At 44.2% G+C, this 22,238-nt stretch overlaps 1 protein-coding gene across 12 annotated transcripts in view; it reads right to left on the reverse strand.

The window, feature by feature from the left end:
• The window catches only part of KIF13A (kinesin family member 13A), a 243,192-nt gene that overhangs the window by 54,193 nt on the left and 166,761 nt on the right, over nt 1–22,238 (reverse strand). For 8 of the 12 annotated variants that reach the window (XR_011388751.1, XM_070074312.1, XM_070074311.1 and 5 more), the window contains 8 exons: nt 15,623–15,734; nt 15,057–15,269; nt 12,877–12,987; nt 10,044–10,178; nt 7,836–7,966; nt 5,314–5,400; nt 5,044–5,210; nt 2,246–2,365 (listed from right to left, as the gene is read on the reverse strand). Coding sequence is in view for 11 of the 12 variants with exons in the window: in XM_070074312.1 (XP_069930413.1) it covers nt 2,246–2,365; nt 5,044–5,210; nt 5,314–5,400; nt 7,836–7,966; nt 10,044–10,178; nt 12,877–12,987; nt 15,057–15,269; nt 15,623–15,734 (1,076 nt within the window). In the remaining variant the exon portion in view is untranslated. The remainder of the gene's footprint in view (nt 1–2,245; nt 2,366–5,043; nt 5,211–5,313; nt 5,401–7,835; nt 7,967–10,043; nt 10,179–12,876; nt 12,988–15,056; nt 15,270–15,622; nt 15,735–22,238) is intronic. The other 4 variants (XM_008274127.4, XM_070074313.1, XM_008274126.4 and 1 more) reach the window with 1 other exon arrangement.

Genomic DNA, 22,238 nt, shown 5'->3' on the forward strand with positions numbered 1-22,238 from the left:
CCCTTTGCGTCTGCTTCCGCGTGATCCGCCTTCTGTACACATCCCAGCTTCATCAGGCTAATGTGGGTGCCCAGCTTGGATTGTGAGCCTCCAAAAGTGTGAGGTAAGAGAAACCTTCTTCTTTCCTCAGAAGCTCCTCTTGGGTATTTTAGTTAAAGTAATGGTGGGGCTGACACTGTGGCATAGCAGGTAAAGCTGCCGCCTACAGTGCCAGCATCCCACATGGGTGCCAGTTCGAGACCTGGCTGTTCCACTTCTGATCCAGCTCTCTGCTATGGCCTGGGGAAGCAGCAGAAGATGGCCCAAGTGCTTGGACCTCTGCACCCACGTTCCTGGTTTCGGATCAGAGCAGCTCTGGCCATTGCAGCCAATTGGAGAGTAAACCAGCAGATGAAAGACTCTCTCTCTCTGCCTCTCCTTCTCTCTCTGTGTAACTCTGACTTTCAAATAGAATAAATAAATCTTTAAAACTAAAAGTAATGGCAAGCTAAATACAGAACCATCCTTATGTACTGGAAAGCACTAGAACTTCTGATAGTCTTACAACTTCCAGAGAAAATAGGAGAAATACATTGAAATTTGAGGTAGTCTGAAGAAATTTTAAATCTGAAGGCTAGATAATGGCCTCACAAAGTTTAAAAAAATATATTTCTCAGGCAGGATGTAGGTGCTAGATTTAAGAAACAAATGACAGGGTGCTTACCACCCATTTGTATTTATATAAAGCCTTACTTTCAGGGATTCTAACTGTCCTAACTTTGTGCTTATGAATCTCTTCCAAGCAAACTGGGAAACATACAGTTTCATAAAATTGCACTGTAGGTTTTTTGCTGAAAGAAACTGAATGGAATATCTATCCGTACTTCTACTTGTTCATCAACAGAGCAGAAATATGCGATCTCGAATGGCTGGGCCAAAATACCTCTCCTGGGCTTCAAGTGGGCCACAACTCCATGTGCATGAATAGAAGCAAAAGCGACTCCCTAGGGCCCATCCCGAGCCTCACACGCACAGCTTTGTAGGCTCTGCCCCAGGTGCTCCCAGGTCCACTTACACAGGACTCACCCTAACCTGGGTCTTTGTTTCACCTCTGATCCCAACCCTAGTCTGGAAGTACCTTTTTCATGGACAATTTTCCCCCCTCAAATCAACCGGTTTCAAGCCTTTACCAGTGCATAAAACGTTTTAAAGCAGATAATTCTAACCAGCAAGTCACTCAGTCTATGATGTGGTCTAGAACAGAAGCCAAAGACTGTCCTGTTCACAACCAATCAACCAGTAGGAGACGGTGCAGTTTTGTTTTTTTTCCCTCTCTGTGTCCTTCCTCTTGAATGAATTGTTTTAAAATTTAGTGAGCCCACTGCCTAAGGCCAAGGTACAAAAGAGATAAGCATTTTAGGAGGAAAGGAGCATCGACCTTGGGAAAGGACTTTCTCTTCACCATCGGTTTATTGTCACCTTTACCCTGGTGGGAAACTAGGAAATAAGCTCCCACTGTTCTACTGTCCCCAGAATGGGAAAGAGGGGATGCTGATGGCCGTGGTACTGGCAGCAATGTGTTCACGTGAGCAGGAGAATTAGAATTAATTCACGCCAGGATGTCTAAACGCAGAGTTGAAGGAAAGTGTGTCCTTAGGGGAATAGAGATGCTTTTAGTCTCAGCTGGAATGCATTGGCTCCATGACCCCTTGCCAGCTCCTTCACTGCTCGTGGCTTCGAGCTGCCACTGCCTCTGCAATAACACATGGGTGCCTGATTCTTATTTTGAACCCATGGGAAGAGGGCTTTATTGCCCAACGTACTAGGTTTCCTTTTACTTGTATTTCAAGTGAATTGGGCTTTAAATAAATTATTTATTCTAGAGATGTAAGAATACATTATTCTAGTGGATTAACGGGATAATGTTGGTGAATATATAGCTGGAGGTACTACTGCCTTGAACTGCAGTGCTGTCCATGGTAGTAAAGCCATTGCCACGGAAGCTGTAATACCAGTAATCTGTTTTAGTGCTGTGGCTACACAGGGAGAAAAAAAAGCTATCAGATTTTAACCAATGAAAAGGTAATGGAGTTGGGACATGAGGGTGGGGGTCATAGCTGAAAAGGCCCATTGCTCAGTCAAGAAAACGTCAGCTTCTTCCCAATCGCATTAGTTAGATTTTACCAAAGCATGTAGCACAAGCATTGATCAGCAGCGCTGCTAGAAACCAATCCAGCTCCCACATGCTAATGCCAGTCAGCGAAACCTTTATCCCAGCGTTTGTGGAGGAGCTTCGTCTGCAACCACAGGAGAGGGAAGAGAATCTTCAGATAGGACCACCAAGGGGACGACCACCAGGCAGAGAGGCTTATTATCGGGAAGGCACCTAGTAGCAGAGGCGAACCCTGTGAACACTGGCTAGTGGCTGGATCTCCTGAAATCCCATCAGAACTCATTGGTATACCCCTTGGGAACTGGTATGTGGTGGGGAAGACAGAAAATGTTACTTTAAAAAAATTGTTGGGGCAACACTGTGGCATAGCAGGTAAAGCCACTGCCTGCAATGCCAGCATACCATCTGGGTGCTGGTTTGGGTCCTGGCTGCTCCACTTCTAATCCAGCTCCCTGTTACTGGCCTGGGAAAAGCAGTGGAGGATGGTCCAAGTGCCTGGGGCCCACACACCCATGCAGGAGACCTGGAAGAAGGTCCTGGCTGCTTGCTTTGGGCTGGCCCAGCCCTGGCTATTGCAGTCACCTGGGGAGTGAACCAGTGGACGGACGATCTGTCTCTGTCTCTCCCACTCTTCGGACTCTTTCAAATAAAGAAATAAGTCTTTAAAAAATTGTTATTTTAGACACAGAGTGGGCTCTCCATTTGCTGGTTCACACCTCAAATGCCTGTAACAGCCAAGGTGGGGGCTGAAGCAGCAGCAGGGAACTTAATCAAGAGTCCCACAAATGTGTCAGGAACCCAGTTACTAGACCTGTCACCTGCTGCCTCCAGGGCTATGAATTGGCAGGAAGCTAGAATCAGGATTTGGAGCCAGGAACAGAACATAGGCACTCTGATGTGGGATGCAGAAGTCTTAACTGCTAGGCCAAATGCCTGCCCAACAATACTTTCCAGTCAACACTGGAAGGCAAGGCCTGAGCTGGGATACACATGAATAACTCATGTTTGTACCATAAGCTGGGCCTCTGAGACTCTAGTAGGTTTGGTGAAGGGGAGAGGGGTTAACAAACGCTTGCTAAATACTCACTGGTTATTAAGGGGTTTAATATAGATGTGATCAAAAGGTGCAACTGCATAAAATCTGGGACCTGGGGTATATGTCAGTTATGAGACTGCAGAGTTGGAGAACAGAGTCAGCTAGAACTCTGTGACCGCATCTGAAGCAATGCGCTCTCTCCAGATGGGCATTTCTCCATCCTGAGCTTGGTGCATGTGCACCCTGTCACACTCTGCACCCCAAGTATTTAGTCAGGCTTCCAAAAATCACTCTCCAGAGACATGCTGCCCAGGCACATTGCTCAATCCTATTAATGTGCTTTCTGGGGTCTGAACATCACTCTAGAATGTCTCTGGGGCTTCCTCCCCATGGGTGGGCAAGTGACAGTGACAGGCTTGGTTTCCAGCTATGATCCACCCAGTACTGTGGTGTTCAGGGCCCTGAAGCTAATCTTAGTACCCTGATCTTAATGCTGAAAGACAGAAATTACCGAACTTCATCATTTAACATACCTTCTCCCTTTCTGGTTTGATACTCTTTATATACATTACATTTGTTTCTCATACTCTGATCTTTACTTTATACCTCATTTTTATAATAAAAAAAGAGCCCCTGAGGCTAAAAATCCATAAACAGACATCAATTAAACACCAAAATCTTTATGCCTGTAATAGAATCTCCCAATGTGATATGCCAGGGAGCTTACTGGCAATTCTCTAGCCATGCTCAAATTTTTCCCATTTAGGCTTAGTCAGAGAGCACAGTAAGGAAGCCAATGCCTAAGAATAGAACTCAACTGTAAAAAGCAAAAGGTTCTGCAAGTGCCCAGTTACAAGCTGTCTGATGGGGACCCTGAGGTCCAGAGGTATGTCAGGTCTTTCCTAGTCCAAGTTAGGGTTTCTTAGGACCCACAGACCAGATCAATGGGGAAGAGGGGTTGCACTGGGCCTGTCCCTAAATGTAGCCTCAATGCTATCCTTGTAAAGTAGTTCTAGTCTCAGAAATCCTGACTTGTACTTGTTAACAGGAACTTCCCTGGGTAGCTACTAGGTCCTGGGAACCAACTCTGGGAATTAGGAGATTGGGAGACAAGAAAAGGAAAAGACAGATTTGTAAAACATTCGGGGCAAGCAACGAAAAGAATCTGATGTGCATTTTCCTGAATGCGTAAACACAGGGGAAGGGACAAAGAAGGCAAATGGACACAGACGTTTAGACACAGAACTTTAAAGTAAGTACTGAGGGTCTTCTGAAAGCAGGGATCCAGGAAAAAAACGCATAGAGGAGAATCCCTTCTGCAGAGACCTTTGTAGACTGGGGTGGAGAATGAGTCCACGAAGCCTTCCATTTTAACTATCACTTTGGTAAAAAGTTACCTGGGCTTGTTAAGTAAGTCTTTTTGGGGTATAATTTTCAAATGAGTTTATAGTAAGGTGTTGCGACTTTTCTCTCTCCCTCAGGTTATATGTGAAATTCCGAGGTTCGGATTTTCTTGGGGATGTTGACACTCTGAAGGAATCAGAAATGACTTGCTCAATGATGGGAAATTTGATCAGGAATTCTGTCGGGATCACTCAGAGCTCTGGGATTGCCCCTGAAAATGCTGTCACAACTGGCGTGGGGTCAAGGTGTCTCATCAAGGGCTCACCTGCTTTCTGGGAGAAACCCGCTCCCAGACCTTTCCATGAGCCCTCGTGATGGCCTGTTTCAGGAACTGAGCAATTTTGTGTTTAAATTTCAGAACGACACTTTCGATTTCCCTGATCGCTCACACTGAATGGTGTGAGATGGGAGGAAGTGCCCAGGACACTGGAAGGCAGAGTTAGGGTCTCACCATTGCTGTTCAGCGTCTTCATGATAACTTCCATCTGGGCAAACTCATAGTTGTAGTCTGGTTCCGAGGAAGCCTCGCTGGCTGCATCCAGGTCGTGCTCTGCAGGGCCCGTTTCTCTTTCAAAGTCTTTCAGCCAATCTCGCCGTTTCCTCTTGGGTAAGTTAATTCTGTGGGGTTTTTCACCATGGGAGAGAGTCAACTGGGTTTACACTTTCAAAGATGACAGAAAAAAAATGAATATGAAAATAGTAGAGAACACAAAGCTGTTACCTAAAAAAGTGGTTATTTCCCCACAGTATTCTGTCGCCGTGCCACAGCTGGGTGGAACTGCACACAAGGGTACCATTCACACAGGACCTGGAGGCATGGGAGAGACAATGTCAGGTGGGCAGGAGGGCACAGAACTCAGGCCTGGCCGCCCGAGAGAGACGTGGGGCAGCTTCCTCTTGACAGAGTGTCCTAATTGATAGCTGGAGAAGTGACAGATCTGTGACCACCACTGAAACACCCAAAGGGTGACAGCCTGACATGAAAGGAAACTCTACCTCAGGGACACTCTGTCAAAATTTGGGATGAGGCTGATCCAGCTCCCATTTGGAAGTTACAGATTAGGAAAAACAGAGGACAGGAGAAGGTGTTAAACAAAGCCGTGAGACGTAGCAATGAAATCCTGGCCATGAGAGACTCCAGTGCCAACAGCTAGAGAGGTGTCTTCAATAAATAAAACACATACAGAGAGAAACAGACAGAGGAGACAGCCTGAGACAGGAGGGGAAGGGGAAACCTACAGGTCAACAGGGATCTAAGAGAAATTTAAAAAACAACAATGCCTGTATCTTATTTGGATCCTGATTAGAAGAAATAACTGAGATCATTTACAAGATCATTAGAGAAATGTACACATGCACTGTATACATGATGATTAGTAAGGGATTATTGTTAATTATTTGGATGTATTGAAGCTGTGTTTAAGGACCTTCATCTTTTAAGACATACATGCTGAGATATTTATGAAAGCAATGTTATAATATTTGGAATTTGCTTTAAAATAATCCAGAGGGGATAGACAAGGAGATGTGGAAGGCATATTAATACAGCAAAATTATATATGAGGTACTCATTTTTTGAAGCCGCATATGGATACATGGGAGACTGTTATACTACTCTCTCCACCTTTATGCTTCAAATTTTCCATTATGAAAAGTTGGAGACAAACAAGAAACAAATAGGAGGTTTAAATCCTGAAAGTCCTGTTTGTTATCAGACAAACTGTATAAACAAAGAAACAACGGGGACTGGGGAGGCCACAGCACCAGCCTTTGCTGGACCGTATGATCACACAGTCCCGGGCGTGCACTGTGTCTCTGGGCGTGTATGGGCCTATGCCTCTTAGAAGAAGACGAAACAGGTCTCAGAGAAGCAGCAACTCCACCCAGTGGACACTGACCGGTGGTCTTTCGACAGAGCAGCATTTACCAACTGCACTTGCTGGCTGTCAACACAGTGCAGTCAGTAGGCTGAACTTGCACACTGCAAAAGAGTCTGTTGGGTCTCCTGCTTATTAAAAGAGCTCATTGGGGATGGAGCTGTGGTGTAGCAGGTAAAGCTGCTGCCTGAGGTGCCCGCATCCCATATGGGCACCGGCTCACGTTGCAGCTTTGGCTGCTCCACTTCCAACCCAGCCCCCTGCTAATGCGTCTGGGAAAGCAGTGGAAGATGGCCCAAGTCCTTACGATCCTGCACCCATTGTGGCTGTTTGGGGAGTGAACCAGCAGATGGGAGATCTCTCTCTCTCTCTCTCTCTCTCTCTGTCTCTCCCTCTTCCTCTCTGTAACTCTGCCTTTCAAATAAATAAATAAATCTAAAAAAACTAATCAACAAATCTTTTGACATAAAGCATAGTAGTAGGGCCTTTATTTTTTTTTTTCTTAGGGTGGATAAAAAGCCCTCCATAGTTTTTGTAGACAATATTAGTCTTCTCATAACTTCCTCCACTTAAAGAGGTTTTGCTAGCATTTAAAAATGAGTAATTGGAGGAGAATAATTAAAGTCTAATTTGCTAAAGAACTGTGAGGTGAAGTTTTTTTTTAAAGATTTATTTTTATTTATTTGAAAGACAGAGTTACAGAGATGTAGAGACAGAGAGAGAGAGAGAGTTCTTTCATCTGCTGGGTCACTCCCCAGATGGCTGCAATGGCTGGAGCTGAGCTGATCCAAAGCCAGGAGCCAGGAGCCAGGAGCTTCTTCAGGGTCTCTCATGTGGGTGCAGAGGCCCAAGGACTTGGGCCATCTTCCGACGCTTTCCCAGGCACATTAGCAGTGAGCTGGATCAGAAGTGGAGCAGCCAGGACTCAAATCAGCGCCAGCATCCCATATGGACATTTAAGGGCTGGGGCCTTTAACCCACTGTGCCACAGCGCTGGCCCCGAGGTGAAGTTTGGTAGAGAAAAATTATATTACTCTTTTAATTTTTCAATAAGTTATGTTTCCCACATAATCTTATTAGCTGGGCTGACTGTTATGGAACTATAAAGCTAAGAGCTATGGAATACGGGGCACTAGGACTCCCATATGAGACTGCTCCTTTGCAGGGGCACTGCAACTCCGGCGACTGAGACTTTACAGACAGCAGAGCTGCTGCTCTCTAAATGCTGCTCTCCACAACCATCAGAAAGTCACTACCCTGGGGGACCCAGTGCGTCCTCAACTTTGTGTGACGGAAGCTAACAAGCAGACAGAGGCAGCCTTTTCATTCTGAAAAGGAGACACGCTAAGCTGTTTCTTGTTCTTACCTTGCATTTTCTTTTGGGGTAAGAGTGACATCACCATCAGAGGCAATATCAATCTCGCAGTGTTCAGGCTGAATCCCTATACCAAACAGCTGGATGTCCTGAGAGGTATCTGCACCCACCCTGGTGTGGTCCTGGAAAGAGGTTAGGAAACAAAGAAACATCCACGTGTGTAAGTTACTCAACAGCAATTTATCACAATCAATCTGAATAACCCAGCAGCATACTCACAAAAATATTAAATGAATCAGGTGGGAGATTCTCGGAATCTCAAGTATTCAAGGTCAAAAGCTTACCATAACACATGAAATTTTTAAAAAATGTTTAAACATTATGAAAAAAAAAATACCCTGATAAACAGTGATTAAATGTTGCTTTACAACATAAGGAAATCAGACCTGAGAGTAGAATACCAGGAGATCTGATTTTGACTTGGTCAACTTACGTGACCACATGCATGTTGGCTCACTCTCTGTGAACCAGCACAATACTGGTTATTTGGCCCACTCAACAGGTTTTTTTTTTTTAATCATCTGAGTTAACAGTGAAAGCATTTTGAAAATGACCGTATAAATTTAAGAACTCCTACAAATGGTTTCATGAAAGTCTCATATGAAAATATGTAACTTTAAAAATGTTAAAAAATAGCTGAGCTTCCAATACCAATATTACACAGAGTATTGAAGGTTGTGGGTTGTTTGACATATGGATCAGTGTGATTTTAAATACCTGGAACCTCAGACGTATGAGCATTGGGACTACAGGAGATTTTGTCACTGTTCATCCCCTGTGTATTCATACAGCAAATTTTTCCTGCTTCTTTAAATATCATTTAACCACTATGCTATTGACCCTTATCTATGCAACAGAGGAAGTATAAGGCTTGATCTAACAAAATTAACGTTCTGGAAACATTTCTTTACCCCTTAGTCATTCCCTAAAAGAACAGACCAGAAGTCTATTAGTGGATTCTCAGTAAGACAGAGGCTATTTGCACCACGTTCACGTCTCTAAAAATAGTAGAAGCAAAGGATCATAGAAGAGTGAGGCTCTTTGCTTCCATTCCTGCTTATTCTCCATTGCATTTTATAATTCACTGGGCAGATCAGAATCCCAAACACAGCACCGAACCTTCCCTAAGTGGCTAATCCCTCTGCACCCTGCTATTTGGGTGTGTGGGCAGTGCATGCAAGCTACCTTCAAGTCCCAGGTCTCAACGTCAATCAGGTGCCCTCTTTTCAGCAGAGGTCTTCTTTCTCACTTAAAAAAAATTAAGCCAGCAGTTCAAAAAGTGTGGTCTGAGATGCCTATGGTTTCTGAGGACCTTTTTTTTGAGGGGGGAGGTTTGTGAGGTTAAAGCAATTTGATAAAATTACTTGATGTTATGTCTTTATTCTCTGTCACATATATACAGTGAAGCTTTCTAGAGGCTCTGCAATACAGGTTGATGGCGTAGCTCTGGAGACCAATGGTTGAATGCTTGCTTATGTTTGTAGCATAAAATGTTCTTGGTCTTAAGTTCTAATACAGTAAACACAGGTAGATACAACTCAGAACACAAAAGTTCTCTGGAGTCCTTAGCATCTGTTAAGAGTATACACGGTCCTGAAGCCGGAACATTTCAGAATCACTGCAATATTCTCTCCAACAGTCAGTGACACACCCTGAGGCCAAAGTGCCTACTCCAGGAGGCCACAGTCCCACCTCCACACTTGAAGGGTCCCTGTCAGACCAGAAGTTCTTTCCTGAGGGGTGGGTTTAGAAGGGATAGCCTGGGAGAGACTTGTCACATGTAGCTCACGGGTCTGCCGTGGGCTCCTACTCATCTTGAGATTGTCTTGGAATTACTCAGAAGCAAAACTGAGAACATCTAGGGCTTCTCAGGGTCTTTGTGGCTGAACTCAGAAATTCTCAGACTCCTGTGGCCTCAAACCTGGTGCCTTCAGCAGGAATTACCTGGATACTCTTAATTGCCCACTCTTGCCCCTGTGAAACTCTTGCAGGAAATCAGCCCTGAATGCACCGCTCCAGGATGAAACAAAACAGTTGTGTTTCATTCTCAGTGGTGATCTGACTGCACTACCCATTATCTCACTTTTATTGAGAGTTGGGCTGGATACTACAACCAAAATCATGGAGATAAACAGCTGGGTTCCACTGGGACTTGTATATGAATCAGGACTGCAGGCATCTACTCATCTACACCCTTACCTTTAGATAATAAACCAGAAGCTCATTAAGAGCAGGGTCTGCATTCAGGTTGACCAGGTAGCACTTGTCATCCCCCACCTTGATACCGGATGTCTCCAGGGAAATCCCCATGCTCTCAAGCTGGCGTTGTCTCTCCTGGGCACAAAAACAGACAAGAGCAGGAGACTGTATTTGTTGCTCTATTCATAAGATGTATCCATGGAAAGAGTAAGTCACTGTTTCTGGGGACAGTGCCAATGGAATGACACATTTTACTCAGCTCAACCAACTTTACAGAGGGCCTACAATGTTTGACACCTCGTGACAATGACATAGGGGAACTAAGGCTGACACAGACCCCACTGTGGCCCTTAAGGAGCTAACCGTTTAGTATAGGGGACAAAAATCACATAACTAGAATCCAAAAGAAGAGCGCATGGTGGCATTGGAGGGTTACACAGTGCTGCAGGGCTCCAAAGGAAGGGGACCGAGATGGGTTAAGCCAGGGGAAGTTTCAGGAAAAGAACACATTTGAGATGGTTCTTGAAGCATGAAGAATTTCAACAGGAAAAAAACGGGGTTGGGGGGGGGGATGGCAAGACAAGGACAGTGTGTCCTGGGAACAGACACGGGGGACACAGTACGGATTCTCGGCATAGTGGCTGATTTTAGGAGCCAAGCATCTCTAGCAAATTTGGGAAAGCAGTGAGAGAGGGAGGCTGGAGGAACAGACTGCAGAAGGCCTCGAATTCATTCATTTATTCATTCTGTCTGTTTCTTTTTAAAATCTGAGTAGAAGGGAGAGAGACAGGCAGATGGAGAAGGAGAGGTAGAGCAAGAGGGAGAGAAAGAAAGAAAAGAACATTCCCATTTGTTGTTCATTCTCCAAATGCCTACAGTGGCTGGGGCTGGGCCAGGCTGAGTGAGAAGCCAGGAACTCAATCCAGCTCTGCAACATGGATGGTAGGAACCTAGTCACTTGGATCTTCACTGATACCTCCTAGGGTTTGTACTGGCAGGAGGCTGCAGCTGGGACTCAAACTTGGGCACCCAGAGTTCGATCTAAGTGTTCAAATGGCTATGCCAAATGTCAACTGCCTTTGTCATCCTTTTACTCAAGAGATATTTTATTAGAGTATAATGTGGTGGGTACTGACTTAGGACTGAGAATACATTGGAGAACATAATGAAGTCCTTTTTATGAAAACTGAAATTCCAGCAGAAGGAGACAGACCTTAAAAAGACAAGATATTAACGTACTGAATTTTCCTTTTTTTAAAAATAGATTATTTATTTATTTATTTATTTGAAAGAGTTACACAGAGAGAAGAAGAGGCAGAGAGAGAGAGAGAGTCTTCCATCCACTGGTTCACCCCCCAGTTGGCTGCAACGGCTGCAGCTGTGCTGATCTGAAGCCAGGAGTCAGGAGCTTCTTCTGGGTCTCCCAAGCGGGTGCAGGGGCCCAAGCACTTGGGCTATCTTCTACTGCTTTCCCAGGCCACAGCAGAGAGCTGGATTGGAAGAGGAGCAGCCAGAACTAGAACCAGCACCCATATGAGATGCCGGCACTGCAGGCGGCAGCTTTACCCACTATGCCACAGCGTTGTCTCCAACATATTGAATTTTCAATGGTGTTAAGTGTTGTGGAAAAACATAGCAATGTGAGAGAGATACGGAGTTGGGTACGTGTGTGAGTGACATTTAAAAAAAAAACATACGCGGATACTTCAAAGTTTGTGGAAAAATGGAAATAAAAAGTTTATTTTGATGCAAAAAATTTGAAAACACACAAGGAGTTTTCAAAATGGTTATGGAAAATGTATTTTGTGGAACTACTATGCATGGATTTCAAAAAATTTTTGTACCAAAACAAACATTTTTAAATGCTAGTTTCCATGAACTTTTTGAAGTTACCTTGCATAAGCAGAAAGCTACACTGGTTTCTAGTGACCACTTCAAGCTGCCAGACTGGGATGGTCCAGTACTTCCAAGTGGTCAGTGAGAATAAAATGTTCACAAAATGCGACGTGCAGAGAGTCCTAACATACCCACCCCACCAGACTTAGTCCTTGCTTCATGGTTCAAGTAAAACTCATACAGCATTTTCCAATAAACCCAAGACTCAAACACATCAAAAAGTCTATGACATGCTGCATGTTATAAATTACCAACAATCCGCTAGCCTCACAGATTGACAGGTGATCTAGAAAAATCACAGAACAGGGGCCAGTATTGTAACACAGTGGGGTAAGTCACCACTTATGACAATGGCATCTCAGTTGAGTGCCAGTTTGAGTCTTGGATGCTCTAGTTTTGATCCAGCTCAAAATGCACCTGAGAAAGCAGTGGACAATGGCCCAAGTGCTTGGGCCCCTGCACCCATGTGGAAGGCCTGGATGGTGTTCCAGGCTCCTGGCTTCAGCCCGGCCAAGTCCTGCTGGTTGCAGTGACTGCATCTGGGGAGTGAATCAGATGATGGAAGATCTCTCTCTCTCCCTCTGTAACTGCCTTTCAAATAAATAAACAAATAAATCTTTTAAAAACTGTAAAAGCAAAAATAGACGCAACTGTAGAAAAAAAATCACAGGATAAACTTTCATCAAAATGTGAAGAGCAGGACGCTTCACGTACCATGCCTGTCACATCCAGTGCTCTCTGGCACTCCTAGTTAACACGCGGCCCAGACTGTTAGCTGAGAGAAGACACAGCGTCTGTGCCTAAAACTGTTCCCTGTAGTCTCCAGCTCAGCACAGTGAGGCCTTTTAAAGACTTCTTCACAAAGACAGGTGGCTACACAGAAAGGACAGCAAATGTAAAAGAATCACAATATTCTAGGCCTAAACCATCAAGCTACCTGTGCGATCTCTTCTGTTTTCCTCAGCTTCTCTTCCCAGGTCACCGTCAGCTCTTTTATCAGTTTCTCAGACTCCTCAAGCTTCTCCTTCAGTTCGGGGGCCTTCATGGCCTTAAAAAAAAAAAAAAAAAACAGAGACATCGGACTTGCAGAATTTCCCCAACATTGTGTGTGTGTGTGTGTGTGTGTGTGTATATATATACACACACAGGACAATCACCTCCTGTCCATCTTCAGCAGGTATCAAGTGTTTGGTGGGGAGCAATTAACTCAAACACTGTCAGGGTGGGTTTCAGACCTTTATTAATCAGATGAAATGTAAGAGACATGGCTGCTCCTGTTTAAGAGACCAGATCCTAGCACTCCATCTGTCACACAGCTCACATGCAAAGACCTGGAAGAAGCTAGTTCATCATTGAAATATCAGGGTAGGAAAAAAGGTTATTAAGCAGATGGATTTTTCACACATACAATCACCACCACACATTAGGGTCATATTAACCTATTAGCAAAGGTGAAGATTCTTCTCATTTATTTTAAAATTTGCTCTGGGCCCTTAAACTACTTTTCTCCCACCAAAGGTAACACATTTAGCATACTTAGTATTCACTCAGAAGCAGGATATCTGGTTAAAAGAGCAATAGTTCTCTGGGTTTGTTCAGAATGACTAATGGGTCTAAACACAAATATTTGCAATTTAACAATTTGGGGGAAGCCTTTACTTGGGAACAATGTGCTCTGAGATTCTATAGTGGTGACATGAACCCCTTCAGAGTAAAACCTATAAATAAGAAAGATGGCAGAGAATGGGGAAGCAGCTGAAGGGGTGATGATCTGAAAGCTGGAAGCTAGATGAGCGAACCTGTCTCACAGTATTAACAGACCTGACAGCAACACATAGTATGGGGCACAGGAGGACACATGAGAAAATTCACGATGTATCTACATGGGTCCTTTGCTCTTTCCTGTGGCCAGGTATTGTTCCAGCACCTGGCCTGAGATGGTCACAGTGGAAATGCAAATTCAGAGACAGGAGGAAGTAGGCTGATTATCTACCTACAAACCGACTGCAGAACCACTTTATTTTGATCCTAGAATCATGAGTCTTGTCAAAGAGTTTATCAGCATTTGTTTGGTGTTTTGTTATCCTTTTTTATATCAATCAAAAGAAGTCAGAGTTGATGAGCTAAATGCAGATTCTCTAATTATGTCGAACTAATGACATTTCTTGAGCATGTACTTTGTGCAAGGCCTTTGTGCTAAGTGCTTTCTACTTTCAGTGTTGGACCAATATTAGGGCTTAAAAAAATTTTAAAAACACCATGTTCTGCACTTTGAGCCCAAAGTCTACAAGAAGAGATATCTGAATAAGCAGTTACAGTGTTTATACCATTTAGTAGACTATTCAGATCCCTGAATTTGCCTCTTTTCTGTTTGATCTATTGATTATATTTGATTAAATATGCTGATGGATAGAAACTATTTAAACAGTACCTGGCTTAATACATGATGGTTAGTACTTTTATTTTTCATAGTTCAATACCCTCCCAGCTCAAGTGGGGTTAGAAGAGAGAAGCATGGAGAAATGAGAGCTCAGACGTGTCGGGGCCACACAAGTCCTGGCCTATGGAAGCGTGTGACTTTAGCAAAGGCAAGTGGCCTCCATTTCAGCTCCCTCACCTACCCCGAAAGCACCACTTGTCTGTAAGAGTATGTGGTCATAAAGGTTTGAAAAGATGGTAACGATGGAGAAATGTTGATTTTGTTTCCCACCAGGAGACGATACAAGTAAAAACGTAAAAGGAGACTTCTGAATTATTCTTTATATTTAGCTATCCTTGGTCATGCTAGCTCTATGACTGCATAAGGAGAGGACACACAAGTAACTTCCCTGCAAACTGCAAGGCCTACCATGCCAATGAAAACACACACTTGGAAGTTCAAGGGCCAACTGAGTTACTAAAACAAAGAGTCATTTGCTTTCTAGACTCTAAGTTGCTAGGACAGAAGTCTCGTGTTACTCACATCGGTTTCCACAATGCTTAGCCTACGGCACAGCCAACACACAGTGGAATGTTGACTCACACTCAGACGACCTAACACTGCAAGCCGGCACGCCCTTTCCTGTGAGACACGCGAATCACGGGCTTCCAGAACAACGGAGCACCAGGTCGACTGACCTCAGCCTGGGACAGCTGCTCCTTCAGCTTCTCCACTTCCTCCCGCAGCTCTCGGATGACCTTTGCGTTGGGGTCCTCATTCACAACTGCATGGTTCACGATCCTTTTGGCCCGATCTGCGTATCGTAACGTGGAGAGGGTCTCTTCATAGTTGTCTGCTGCTGGGCTGATGGTGGCTATCATAGAGGTCTGGCTGTTGCCTCCCAAATTGTCCTGCAAAGCATTTCAAAGAGCACCTCAGGAAGACCATCCCGTGCCCAACACAAACAACAAAAGCAACACACACGTGTGCGTGACGTTCTCAGTGAAGAAAGCCTGATGTGGAAGTGGGTCTGTATTTCACAGATACTTATGACAAGATGTAATGCAGCCTCTCCACATTCACCACAATGAACACCTGTTGAACAACATCACAGTGGAGTAAAAAGCAACAAGACAGTCCTCGTCTCGTGTTCCTAGGAATTAGGATGTGAGGACAGTTCTTGTATTAGGCTTGTACACATCTTTCAGCACATACATCTGCAACTGCCAATGTTCAGCTGGAAGACACTAGAGCAATGAATTACCTTAAGAAGCCAAGTGAGGACTGAATCTCGATAAGGCACAAATTTGTTTTTACCCTTGCCAGCTGCCTGGTCAGCCAGGGAGGATATGACCAGCCCCAAGGTTGTAAGTGATCTGCCAAGAGAGAAAGTGAAAAATTACTTTTATAGAATGCTTATTTTGTTTTCATAAAGCAATAATCCTTCTAGGTGACAAGAATTAAATATGTAAAATAATAAGGCTCTAACATTGATACAATCAAGTTTCCACTAATGTGCCAAGAAACTGTGAAAAAGAGAAACAAAAAAGAACTCCATGAGTTTAAAAGAACAAATTTAGAATCCTTGTAAGAATCTACTGTCTTTAATCACAGGACCTGTGAAACACATTTGAAAGACCACACTAGATTTATTTTAATTTACTCCAAATATTATGGCTAAAAGATTTGGACCATTCTGCTCTGTTTCCCAGAATAACTTGTAACTTGCAGAGTCCCACTCTGTTACACATTGGGAGGTATGCCCTGTTCATCTGCTTGAAGCTGGCAAGTTTATTTCAATGTAGTTACTAGAGTTGTGCAAAAATATAGAACCACCCAAGCAGAGGGCAGCACATGGCTACTCGTTCAACCCTTCCGCATCACCAGGGAGCTGGTTAGAATCTGTCGCGAGCCCCAGGCCTACTGACTCGGAGCAGTCAAAGGCATCCCGGGTGACTCATGTGCACACTACATTTTGAGGAGCCCTGGATGAATGACTCCCACGTGACTCATACACTTAGTTGTCTAGGCCCCGGGGCCAGCAGCAGCTTTCTTGCTTGGGCACGTGTTAGAAATGCAAGTTCTTAGGCTCCTTTCCAGACCTACTGAATGAGAAACTTACAGTGGGACCCAGCGATTTATGCCTTAACAGGTCCTTTGGGTGGTTTTGAGAATCCCTGGCTCAGGGTAACAAGTATTCTTTGGTGGCTGAGACATGTTTTCTGCCCCCTGGAGACAATGTAAAAACAATAGAGTTGTGCCACCAAGGAGTGAAGGACATCCTCTGTGTCACAGTTTAATACCAATCGATCTTTTGCCTTCCTTGAATCTGGAATCTACCAGTCAGAAACCAGCAGCCCCTGCTGGTTTCACAGGATGGAGAGCAGTGTTACAAGGACAAAGTGCTTGGTGAGTGGTTTAAAGCATGAAATATTACTGCTTATTTATATAACAAAAAGGGGCACAGACAACAGGTGAAAGGCTAGATGGCATTCTTTTGAATGTTAACAGTAGATTTCCATCAAATAAGTTGGAAGGAAAGAAAAATATATTCCCTACAAAGGAAACACACTGAAAAATCACTGAAATACAAATCAAATTCAAGAGGCAGAAAATAAGCCAGAATTTTACCAACTAACAGCTATCCCCACAAAGTAGTATGAATATGTACACTGTATTTGACAGATTTAAAACAAGTCTAACCCAGGAGAAATGAAGGCGTCTGTCCACATAATTGTACATGAATTTTCCAATGCAGTATTATTCATGAAAAACTAAATGCAGAAACGACCCAAATGCCTATCAAATGATGAAGGGATACATATTCCCAGCATGGAATATTATTTGGCCATAAAAAGGAATGAAGTTCTAATGCATTCTATCACGTGAATGAACCCTGACAAATGATACTAAGAGAAAGAAGCCAAACACAAAAGAACACTCTCTTTGGTTGAACGGTGTCTCCCCCAAGTTCAGGCCCACAGAAGCTCAGAGTGACTAGCAGGTGTAATTAGTTAAGATGACGTTGTACCGTATAAGGAGGGGCCCAAATGCAATGACTGCTGACCCTGTTGGAAGGTCATGCAAAGGCAGAGGCAGAGACTGGAATTGCACATCTCCAACCCTGAGGACACCAAGGACTGCTGCGACCACCAGGAGCTGGGGGAGAGGTGTCAAATAAATGTCTCACCCTGAGTGCCCAGAAGAAACCAACTCTGCTGGTTTCTGGATTTTGGACTCCTGGCCTCAACAATCATGAGAAAATAAATTGTCTTAAACCACTCCGTTTATGGTACTTTGTCACAGGAGCACCAGGAAACTCACACTGACACATCTTGTATGGCTCCATTTATACAAAATACCCAGAACAGGCAAATCGACAGAGCGAGAGGCAGTGACTGCCCAGGGACATGGGAGGGACAGTGGGGAATGACTTCTGCACCAGAGTTCCCTTTGGGTGTGATGAGAATGTTTTAAATGTGGTGGTGGGTGCACAACCTTGAAAAAACTGCATGTGACATACGTGAGACAGAGGCACGCAGAGGTTCAATATAAGTTAAAAACAGCTTTCTGTTTTAATAGAGAATATAGGTTTTCTTTTTTCACATTTTACAACTATTGAAATAAAGTTTCTGGTTGGAAACAATTCTTTGAACTGAGACTGAACCTCTATAATGTAAATGCAGGACCCGGCCTCTCGTCTGTGTCCCTCAGCCCAAGGTGGTCTTGTCCCTTATCAAAAGGAATTCACTGCACAGAGAGATTCGGACAGCTGATCCTACAAGGTTCTAATTACTGAACTCACAGACTCCAATAGATAAAACGTTATTGGCCAGTGCTGACTGGAGGGGTTTGTTTACAAGAATTCCAGGCCCAGGCAGGGGAATTCCAGGTCTGGGGCAGAAGGTAACTACCACTTACATGTAACCTCCCCAACCAACTGAAGTCCACCTACCCATCATAAATTCCTGGAATAGCATGCTATTGCCAGCCAATCAAAGGAAGATAAGAAGCATCACTAACCAAATAGGAACCTGGATTCCAGTGCCAATTTCAATCTATAAGAACCTTCACTCCCAACTCCTCAGGGAGCCTGGGAATTAAGCAATAGCTGCCGGGCTCCTTGGTCTATCCTTTGCAATAAATACCCACTTTCTTCCACCACCCCGATGCCAGTGACAGGCTTTCTGCGCATCGGGCGGGCAGACCCAGGTTTGGGGGTTCTATAACAATGTTTAGGGGGTTGTTTGGCAACAGAACCATCTCAGATATTTCATTATTCAAGAGCAGCTGCAATTATTTAATTCATATAAAGGGGCTAGCATCATGGAGCTGTGGGTCAGGCTGCTGCCTGCGGCAACAGCAACCGAATCCCCTTCTGATCCGACTCCTTACTGATGTGCCTGGGAAAGCAGAGGAGGATGGCCCAAGTACTTGGGTCCCTACCACCCAAATGGGAGACCCAGATGGAGTTCCTGATTCCTGACTTCATCCTGAGCTCGCCCCAGCTGTTGTAGCCTTTTAGGGAGTAAACCAGTGATGCAAGATCTCTCTATGCCTCTCATCCCCTGTCACTCTGCCTTTCAAATAAATAAAATTAATCTTTAAAAAAGTATATAAAGTGCTCAGTGACTAAAAATCAATATTAGTGACTTTATGGTGGCTAAAAGAAATTTCTGAAATGCTAAATTTAATTACAAAGGTTGGAGAGCAGAAGAGATAGGTTAGTTAGTTAAGCAGTTAACAGCTACTGGCCCAAACCCAAAAAAGACTGTTCCACTTTCCTGGGTGTGTGCCATAGCCTTGAGTTGAGATCCCTGTAGTTGAGCCCCAGGCACGTCACTGCCTACTTAGGCATATGAACCCCTCTCACTTACAGCCAATGTAGGTTCAGCGTGAAGCTTCCACCTTCTTCCAAAAATTTTCATCATAAAAATGCTGCTGGGGTTTAGGTCTGGTGTTCCAACCACTGCACCAAACACCTGCCCCTAGTTTCTGGCCTTCCAAACAGCAAAACATAAAACCAAATAGTGCTTTGAGAGAAAAAGGATAGACTGATACACTGTCATCAGCATCCACTGTACAGTGTCCATCTGTACCCTCTGGGAGGGTACCAGAATATGCTACCCTAAAAATATGCCTCCTTGGCATATGGATTATTTAGAGCTAAGAACCACTGAGAGTCAGCAGACTCAGTAAAAGCACTGAAAACAAGGCAAAAGTTTTCCTTTTGGAAAGGATATTTCCCTTTGTAGAGAAGCCTCTCTCTCCAGCACCTGCAAGAAGGCGGCTCTGAACCACTCCAATCAATGAGGAAGGCAACAATTTAAATCTGCACAATGAACAATCCTTTTTACCACTTTTCTTGGTCACTTTACCATAATTTGCCTTCCCCCCAACCCAGTAACTCCAAACCCTCTTTCCTTCCTTTAGCCTAGCAGGGTCCAGAAGCCTGAGTTCCAGCCACCTCTCTGGGCTGCTCATTCCTGAATACTCCTATGTGAGAGTGCGACACACATGCTAACAAGCCTCTGGTTGCTTTTCTATTGTTAGTCTGAATTGAGCCAGTCTAATTTACAGGGCTTCTCTCACCTGCTGGACCTAAGATGCCTGGAAGACAAAGATGTCTTTCTGCTCTCCTCCCTGGGCACAGCTTCTAAATGCCCCAGCAGCAGGGAGGTGGAGTCGTGTGGGTACGTACAATGGCAATTTGACTCCAGTTTCCCATGTGCTTTGTTCAGTAAATTTAACTGCCAGAGAAATAGATAATAAATAAAGCCATTCCCTTTCACCTAATAGTATGCACACATTCAAAACAAGAACTCTCAACCTATTATAATCTCCTTGACACAAAAAAAGACATATGGGGGTGGGGGTGAGTGGGACTCGATGACCAGGCCACTGGATACAGGCAGTTCATGCCACCACCCAGCAGGCATGATCCAGGGGCATAAAGTGCAAAGTATGAAAGCTGGACAACAGGTCACACATTTTAACAGGCATTTTATTTCCGGGGATGCAAAAATCTGACAAGACCACTAACCACTAACCTTCTGGCACTGTTCCCTGAAGCTGATTGGACAGAAGGAGGTGTTGGGCTAGGGGATGACATTTATAAATAGATAGCTATGTTTCAAGACAAAAAATTTCAAAATAAAAACTACCTGGCTATAATAAAAGAGAATTTAGGATCAAAAAGAAAGTAGGGACAAACATTTGGCCTAGTGGCTAAGGTGCCTGTGTCCCTGCCACCCATGTGGGAGACCTGGATTGTGTTCCTGGCTCCCGACTGTGTTGAGCCTGGCACAGCCCCAGGGCATGTGGGGAGTAAACCAGGATAGGAATTCTCTTTCTACCTGTCTCTAATAATCGTTTTAAAGGTTTATTTATTCATTTGAAAGGCAGAGCCACAGAGAGGCAGAAGCAGAGAGAGAGAGAGAGAGAGAGAGAGAGAGAGAGAGAGAGTCTTCCATCTGCTAGTTCACTCCCCAAATGGCCGCAACAGCTGAAGCTGAGCTGATCCAAATCCAGAAGCCAGGACCCTCTTCTAGGTCTCCCACACAGATGCAGGGGCCCAAGGACCTGGGCCATCTTCTACTGCTTTCCTAGGCCACAGCAGAGAGCTGGATTGGAAGCGAAGCAGCTGGGACTTGAACCGGTGCCCATATGGAATGCTGGCACCACAGGCAGCAGCTTTACCAGCTATAACACAGCACTGGCCCCCAAAAATAATTTTTAAAAAAGGTAAAAAAATGCAGAAAGATTAAAAAAAATGTGCTCTGGTTAATATAATTGATAAACAACTGAGATGTAATTGAACTTGTTTTTGCTTTTGCTTTTTCTGCACCTTCCCCCAAATATATAGCTTCCCTTAAAACACTATCTGTGAGATTGCTCCCTGGGGAGTGGATATAATGTGACGTGATTTATTCCTACTGCTTAGGATGGACTTCATGCAGGTTATTTTATCTGTCTTTCCAGTGCTCTTCTTCACACACATTTCATACTAACTACATGTGTATTTATTGCATGTGTATTTCTCAGTGTTTCTCTATTTAGAATGAGATCACCCACCACTCTGTCATGCACAGTCCTCCACGCAACTATTTTGCCTGGCTTGCCGAAAGCACTCAGGTAAATATCTGCAGAGTTAATCCAAGTCTAGAATCCACAGGAGAACAGAGCACGTACTTCTGTCCAAAAGGACTAATTCAGTGATATTATGAGGCACACCGAATGTTCCTGATTTTGCTAGGAAGTGGTATCTTAAGCTAAAATCTCTATTTTCCAAACTCTGTGTAGCTTGGAGTAGCACTGAAACACAGTTCTGGTCAAGGAGATACATATAGATGTTACAGGATGGGACTTCTGAAAAAGCTATTGTTCTCCTAATAGCTCAAAAAGCCTGTGCTTCTTTGCCCTTCCTTCTTCCCCCTCATCTTCCTGTCTGGACCACAGATGTGGACCCACTGCCTGAAACAGTGGAGCCATCTGGAGCTGGGGAGGACTAAAGTGGTAGAGCTGTGTGCGTTTCTGAGGTGCTGCTCCAGCCTCTGCACGACTTGTGTCAAGAGAAGAATAAGCCCACCATCTCACTGTCACTGTATTGGTCTCTGTTGCCTACGGCAGAATGCACTCCTTGGCATTGAGAGAACTACTGGAAACACTATGAAGCAAGTGGATTTGAATTCAGCTTCTTTTCCGGTAAACCCCATCTCTTAAGAGTAAAGAGAAACATATAAGAATACGGGTGGTTAATCACAGGGAAAGGACAGCACTGTCACACAACAGGAGAGAAAGAGTAGCTGAACCTATGGTGTGTGACTTCCTTACACATTGTTTTCCAGTGGCTAATGTCAGCTCAATGTTCATCTAATGAG

This window comes from Oryctolagus cuniculus, chromosome 5 (assembly GCF_964237555.1).
Source record: "Oryctolagus cuniculus chromosome 5, mOryCun1.1, whole genome shotgun sequence".
Taxonomy (NCBI): domain Eukaryota; kingdom Metazoa; phylum Chordata; class Mammalia; order Lagomorpha; family Leporidae; genus Oryctolagus; species Oryctolagus cuniculus.